General features: G+C 43.7%; 1 protein-coding gene across 1 annotated transcript; it reads right to left on the bottom strand.

The window, feature by feature from the left end:
• Window positions 1-217: 217 nt before the first annotated feature.
• On the bottom strand, window positions 218-3,479 carry apoeb (apolipoprotein Eb). The gene is made up of 4 exons (XM_064299559.1): window positions 3,318-3,479; window positions 2,969-3,119; window positions 2,064-2,351; window positions 218-1,662 (listed from the first exon to the last, which is right to left on the bottom strand). The coding sequence occupies exons 1-4, from the start codon at window positions 3,358-3,360 to the stop codon at window positions 1,329-1,331; spliced, it is 816 nt and encodes a 271-aa protein (XP_064155629.1). The 5' UTR covers window positions 3,361-3,479; the 3' UTR covers window positions 218-1,328.
• Window positions 3,480-6,891: the final 3,412 nt, after the last annotated feature.

Here is a 6,891-nt window from a genome sequence, read left to right as displayed (position 1 = left end):
TTGACAGACATGCACAGACAGGTGCGTTCCCACCTTGCAGGTATACTACACCTGCTTGGTTCATCACCAACAGGATGATTTCATCACACGATGACCAATAAAAACAACATCGCACTCTGTCACTTTGAGTCTGTTTAACTGAAAACCCAGCACAAAGGACTGAAACAAGTTGTACAAGTTATTCACACCTCAGAGCACAGATACACCCGTACAGCAGTTAACAGTTTCAAACTCTTTTATTAGTTGAGCGGTGGTGTACACGTTAACATGCGTGACTGCAGTGTCTTCAGTTTGTTATGCAAGGCAGCATGGAGGGCTGGGTGGTGTGGTGGCTTCACAGGCAAAAAACACAGACAGGCAGACTGTGGAGTGTGTCACATTATAGAAACCAGGCACTTGCATAACACTGGCAGTGCTAAGAAGTCACATGACCTTGACCCCAACCACCAGCAATGTAAACTGTTAAAACTACTGCAGTGTGCAAACAGTAAAATGACAACAGACACAGTAATTGAACATCTCAATGGACAGATTGGTGCCAAAGCAATACATTGCTCCCACTTGTATGAGGTTTTTTTTTTACCGCATTGTTGCATTCAAACACACAAGACCCAGTCTACCGACACATACACTCATACACAGCAAAATGCTCAGTGTTAAATCAACTCTAACAGAGTACAAGTCTCATACATATATACTCCGTTTGAGTTGAATTACCACTGGACATTTTACTGTGTTCATGCTGATCTGATCTAGGGAAAGTGAAATGTTTAATTAGTTCTGATACTGACTACGGTTTCACAAAACCAGCTGCAGTTATGTGATGAGAGCAAGGAATCATGAAAATCGTATCAAATCATATCAAAAAATGGAACACATTTGGTTAGGCAGGCAAGCAAGACTATATCAGTGTCCAATAACCCGTTTCTGGTTGACAGCAGGAAATCGTGCGTCGTAACACACATTGAGTTGGTTTATGCTCAGGAAGAGAGGATATGAGAAAATATGGACAAAAGCGTTCAGTGTAAAAATATATAGAAAGCTCAAAGGTCCTGTTCACCTGTCTTCAGAGGGGGAAAAAAACCCAATATGAATCTGTAGAGGCTCTCTCCTTACACACCAATTTCCCTTTTCAGACAAGCGCTTAACACAGTGAGGAAACGACAGCAATACGTCAGTAACTCTTACTTCTCCTGCTCTACCCTGGCAACCGGGGAGTGAATGAGGCACTGCTAACAGCTAACAGAGTGGAAGGAAGCAGCAACCCCCCCCCCCCCACCCCCAACCTCCCCACCTCCTCGTTCGCCCCCTTCCTCGCTCTTAGGAGGCTAAGCCTGGATCTTGTCGCTGACGGTCTTGAGCTGCTCGCGGATCTTGGCGGCGTAGGGGGTGAACCAGTTGGTGAGCTCCTCCAGCTGGCCCTCCAGGGTGAGGCGCAGGTCCTGGGCCGTCTGCTCCAGGCGCTCGCGGATGGCGCTGGCCTGGGACTCGAACTTCTCGGTCAGGTCCTGGGTCTGGGTCTTGAAGAGCTCGGAGAGGCTGCCCAGCCGCTCGGTGGCCTTCTCGTGTGCCTGGTTGACGTACGGCTCCAGGCGCTCCTTCACGGACTCCATGTTCTGGGAGGCGCGGGCCTGTAACTCCTCCAGGTAGATGGTGGCGGTGCTGAAGGATGGAAGGCCGTGTTACTATGGTAATGTTCAGGTGATTTTTTTTTTGTTCAGGTGGTATTAAAAAGAATGGGGAACTGGGGCATTGAATTCAGGGACTGCAGGTTCAAACCCCAGCTGGGGGAACTGCCCTTGTTCTCTTGAAGAAGGTACTTTGTGTGTTTGCGCGTTGTGTGTGCGTGCGTGCGTGTGTGTGCATGCACGCATGTGTTTGTGTATTTGTGCGTGTGTGTGTGTGTGTGCATGTGTCTGTGTGTGTGTGAGCGCGTGTGTGTGAGCGTTTGCGTGTATGTGCGCGCGCGTGTCTGTGTATTTGTGCGTGCGTGTGTGTGTGTGCATGTGTCTGTGTGTGTGTGAGCACGCGTATGAGCGTTTGCGTGCGCGTGTAACACTCACTTGCGGATCTCCTCGGAGTCCTTGTGCAGGCGCTTCTTCAGCTTGCGGGTGTAGGCGCTGACGCGGTTCATGATGTCATCGGCGTTCTGCTCCATCATGGTCTTCATCTCGTTGACGTACTGGGTGGAGCGATCCCGGGCGTCGGACATGTCGGTGTACAGCTTGTTGATCAGCAGCTGCAGGTCATCGCGCACCTTTTCGGAGGTTTCCCGAGCGAAGGGCGCCAGTTTGGACTGAATGTCATCCCTGTAGATGACCAGCTCGTCCATGGTGTCAGTGATCAAGGTGCTGGACGGGAAGGGTGAAGGAAAGACACAAAGATACGCTGATGAGCTTTTATCTGAAAAGGCTAGGTTTCAGGTTTGAAACAGGGGCAGGATAGGCTACAGAGTCACATTTGCCTGTCAAATTTGGCTGTCAAATTTCTGACATGGTATCACAAGCACAGTAATTGCATGCGATATTAGGTAGACATCAGTGAGAATCACACACTGTGAAAAGATCATTGATAAATACACCTATGATAAATATGGTTTCTGTTTGTGGTGTGGCAAATAATAATAATAATAATAATAATAATAAGGCACATTACAAGGTGCCCAAGTACATATCACAACATCTAAATGTTATAAGATAACATAAGATAATAATATAAGAGTCCAAAACAGCTAGTATCCAGAAGAGAGTGGTCCCTGCACAACACAAACACAAAGGCGGGTGTGATTTGCTGCACGAGGTCAGGAGGGGGCATTGAGTCAGATTCAGAAGGAGAACGGGGCGAGTTTGTAGTCGGCAGAGAGCAAAGCACACACACACACACACACACACACGCACGCACACACACACACACACACACGTGCACACACACACGCGCGCGCGCGCACACGCAAGCACGGGGCACTCACTCCATCTCCCTCCTCAGTTGGGAGTCCTTGATGTCCTGCATCACGCCGTCGGCCTTGGTGTTGAGGTCGGCCACGTACTGCCAGAAGCGGTCCACGGTCTCCTCCCACCCGGTCTTGGGCTCGTCGTGCTGGAGCGCACGAGCGTGGCAGGCTGCAACGAGCGCACAACGACACCGGTTCTTAGCTGATCAAACGAACAACCGTTAAGTCACCAGGCTAAGTTTGTGTGTGTGTGTGTGTGTGTGTGTGCATGCTTGCATGCGTGTGTACGTGTACATGCGTTTGAATGTGCGCGTGCACGTGAACCTAATGCGATGTGTATTTGTGCGTGTGTCATAAAAGACCTCACCCGAAATGGTCGCCAGGACAAGAATCACTACGGCAGCCTTCATGGTGATGAGTGCTCAGTTGCTCAGTAAACCTACACAAAGCAAACAAACACACAGTTACCGTTCAGCTCCGCGGTTAAATCCACGGGACTCGACCTCACTGTAGGCCACTATAAAAACATCAGGGCTTCGATGTGCGAGAGGCAGTCCCACTCAGAATGTGAGTGAAAGGAGGGATGTTTGGTGAGAAGTGAGCGATGAAACAGAGGTTTCCGATTTGGTCCTTATTTCTCAGTCATTTGAAGACCCTTCTCTTGAGTTTATAAATATAATAATGCAATCATATGACCTTAAACAAAGTATCAAAGTATCTGATCTTTATAGTTCCACTATAAGCTCAGATCTAGGAAAGGAAAGTGAGTGGAGTGCAAAAAAAGTACTTTAAGATAAATTTCTAAAATATGTTTTAAAAAATCAAGCCTATTGATTCTATATCAATCTTTCCTTTCCTTATATTTACTACTATAAAAAATATAATTTTTTAAAACCATCAAGAATTAAAATTAATGTATAAGTGTTACTGCTAATGACTAAAACAAAATTGTCAAACAATGCGGAGTTATAAACGATGAGTCTTGAAACGCATAAAATAAGCAACATACCAGGTGGAAAAGGTAAATATTGCATAAAATAGAATACGCAATAACTAATTCAGAGATTGTGCAGTCATGCAGTCGGGATCTGACAGTAATAAAAAAATTAATACGTTTCATAACCATTTAGTCATAGATATCTAATGACTACGGACTAAAGTTTTAAAAGTTTTGACCCGAGAGAAAGTTTCTCGTTGGAACCGAGTCACTCACCTAAGAAGTCCTGCTTCCTCCGTGTTCCGCACAACAGTGCCGGGAGGTGTTTTTATACACTCCAGGGACCTGTGATCGCGTCTTTATGCATGAGCACGTGAGTATTTGTGTACATAGTGCCGGTTTCTTTGTAACTCGCTGAAGTGGCGCCCTTTCGGTTCGAAGTTCTGCCCCCTCGGCAATTTTTTTCCCTGTGTTTTCGCAAACCTTTCAAATGCACTTTTTCTTCTTAAGGGAATGTGTTATGTGTCACACTAATGCAGCTCTATATTCCACGTTTTCGAAGAGACATAAATAGTTTTTAAGGTAGCCAACGCATGTGCATTGTTGTTCGCGACAATTCATTGGAACAAAAGAACTTTTGACAATACAACGTAATCTTAAAATAACCTACTTAATAAACTAACAAAGTGTAATTGTTTAATGCGCAAAAGTCGTAAATATGAATATGTAAAGAAACATTCTATCTGGTAGGCTACCAACGGAAAAGAACTAATTTCATAGGCTAATGCCCAGTAGGCTAGCGGTTGTCATTTTTCTGTTCTTGTGAGAAAAAAAGACACGTCTTGTTTTATATTGCATTCACTCAGCAGATGCTCTTTACAGTGTACGGGAACATAAGTACAATCACTTACTTATAAGTAATATGAGTAGCCTAGTGTCCAATGTGTAGACCTATATCATTATTGCATACAGTAGATAAGCGTGCATATTTCTCATTTACTAATTACAGAGATGTAAAATCAATACAAAGCACCACATTCTCTCATATTCATACTGTTTATGATGCACCGCATATGTCTGTCTGAAAACATAGGTTGGTTTTCTTAAAGTGCCGAGGACACCTAAAAAAATTAACTCTTAACTTTGTTGCCTCCAAAAATATAGAACAATGCAATCATGCGTGTTTACACATGTTTACGATATGGCGAGCAGGCATTTGAAAAGTATCGAACGCCTGAAAAACAGGGCAAGGGCAAATCAATACATAGCCTTAAGGCGTCATAGATATTGGAAAAGCTGGGACAGCTCAATGCAACACCTTCTACACCTTTGGCGCCAGGATAATTTCAAAGCACAGCCTGAATACGTAGATGGTAATCTGCAATAATTGACCACTGCCTGACTGAATTATTTCTTCGTAAAAACCTGCACTTCGGTTGTAGGACTATAGTGGTGTAAACCTCCGCACGGCAATGCTAGGTTTATATTAAGCGCGATTGTAATTTTCATTACAATCTTTATAAAGTGCGAAAAGGCGCTTTTGAAATTGAATTCTGCAAAAAAAAAAAAAGATGCTCGGTCTACCGCGAAAATGGTGTGATAAAGACAAGGAAGAACTGGCCGGTACGTACTGTGGTCCACACATAGGCAATGGGGTAACGGTAGGTCGCAACTGAGACTCTCTGCCCTACGTCTTCATAACCACGCAATAACTGAATACAAATATCTATAAACTCTAAAAATTAAAACACTGAGCTGTTGTCAAACATTGCCACCGTTTAGAACAGAGATTTGTCAATGGTCGTAAAACAATGGAATGTGCGTCGTGTTACTCAACAGAGAGCAGAGGGTCTGAGAGTCGAGGTAAAGGTCAGTGGTACACATGTATAGAACACTTCTCCATGGTCTCGGAAGGCTGATAAGGTCCTTAGCCACGTCACTTACAAATTACATGGGATCTGATAACTCCGGGGAGGACATGCTCTGCTTATGGTCATTATTAGGCTGCAATGCAATACCAGTTGTTATATCTTGGGTACACTTCAAATCTGGTGCTTTATGACAGACAATCAAGATAGGCCCATACAACACCAAGCAAATGACCAGTAGACTTTCTTTCTTTGGCTCTCAAAGTAGTGATAACACATCAGAACACACTACTCCTTTGTGTTCTTTGATATGGTTGCAGAGCATACATAAATACAATAGACAACAGAAGTATAATAGCTGTTCCTGATACAAACATCCACATATGTTATACACCGTCTGTCATATGGGTAAATACAATAGATATTATTGGCAGTTATTTGAAGTTATCTTGTTTAGCACAGACCCCTTTAAAAAAAATTTTAAATTTTAAATATGTATGTTTTGTGTGTTCAACTTGGGGAAATGCAAACTGAAAAGACATTTTCAGTGATAAATTTAAACGTCAGCAGAAAGTTATGAAGTTCAACCAAAACGATGAACTTTAATCCACATGGCACGGACTTCGATGCAAAAAGTCTGGAGCAGTGATTCACTTCCATTACAACTTTAACCTTCACTCAGTCTGTGCAATCTTATAGGTTTTTTGTTACTTTCCATTATGCAATATTTTCATTTCAGCAACCACTGATCTTATGATGTCCAGGCAGTATAAAAAAGCACTTCCTTAAATTTGCTGCTAAAAACACTCACATCCATTGACTGACAGGAATATAGACAGAACCACACACACACACACACACATACACACATTGTGCAGTTAGGTTGTATCTTTGCCTCCTGATTTTGCCGGATACTGAAGGTTACTGACCCCTCCTAAAACCCTTATGTAATGTAGTTCCTTGCTCGCTGTTCTCAACAAATTCATCTAAATGCTGAGCCCCTTAGTTTGTGCTTGCTCTACACCATGGTTTTCTGCTATCAAATTACATCAAAGTACACCCACTTAGCGAGATTAAGCTTGCCAAAGAAAGTGGGAGTCGATTCGCTTGCCTAGCATTGTCAGAACTCACAAAAG

The sequence above is a fragment of the Anguilla rostrata genome, chromosome 1 (genome assembly GCF_018555375.3).
Source record: "Anguilla rostrata isolate EN2019 chromosome 1, ASM1855537v3, whole genome shotgun sequence".
Lineage (NCBI taxonomy): Eukaryota > Metazoa > Chordata > Actinopteri > Anguilliformes > Anguillidae > Anguilla > Anguilla rostrata.
Note: the sequence above shows the minus strand (reverse complement) of the source record. Positions and strands in the feature narration are given on the sequence as shown.

Excerpts from the sequence above, each read along its gene's own strand:
- apoeb (XM_064299559.1), bottom strand. The coding sequence starts at position 3,360 with ATGAAGGCTGCCGTAGTGATTCTTGTCCTGGCGACCATTTCGG. Across the intron at positions 3,120-3,317 it reads TGTCCTGGCGACCATTTCGG|CCTGCCACGCTCGTGCGCTC; the intron begins GTGAGGTCTTTT and ends CGCTCGTTGCAG. Across the intron at positions 1,663-2,063 it reads GACTCCGAGGAGATCCGCAA|CACCGCCACCATCTACCTGG; the intron begins GTGAGTGTTACA and ends TCCATCCTTCAG.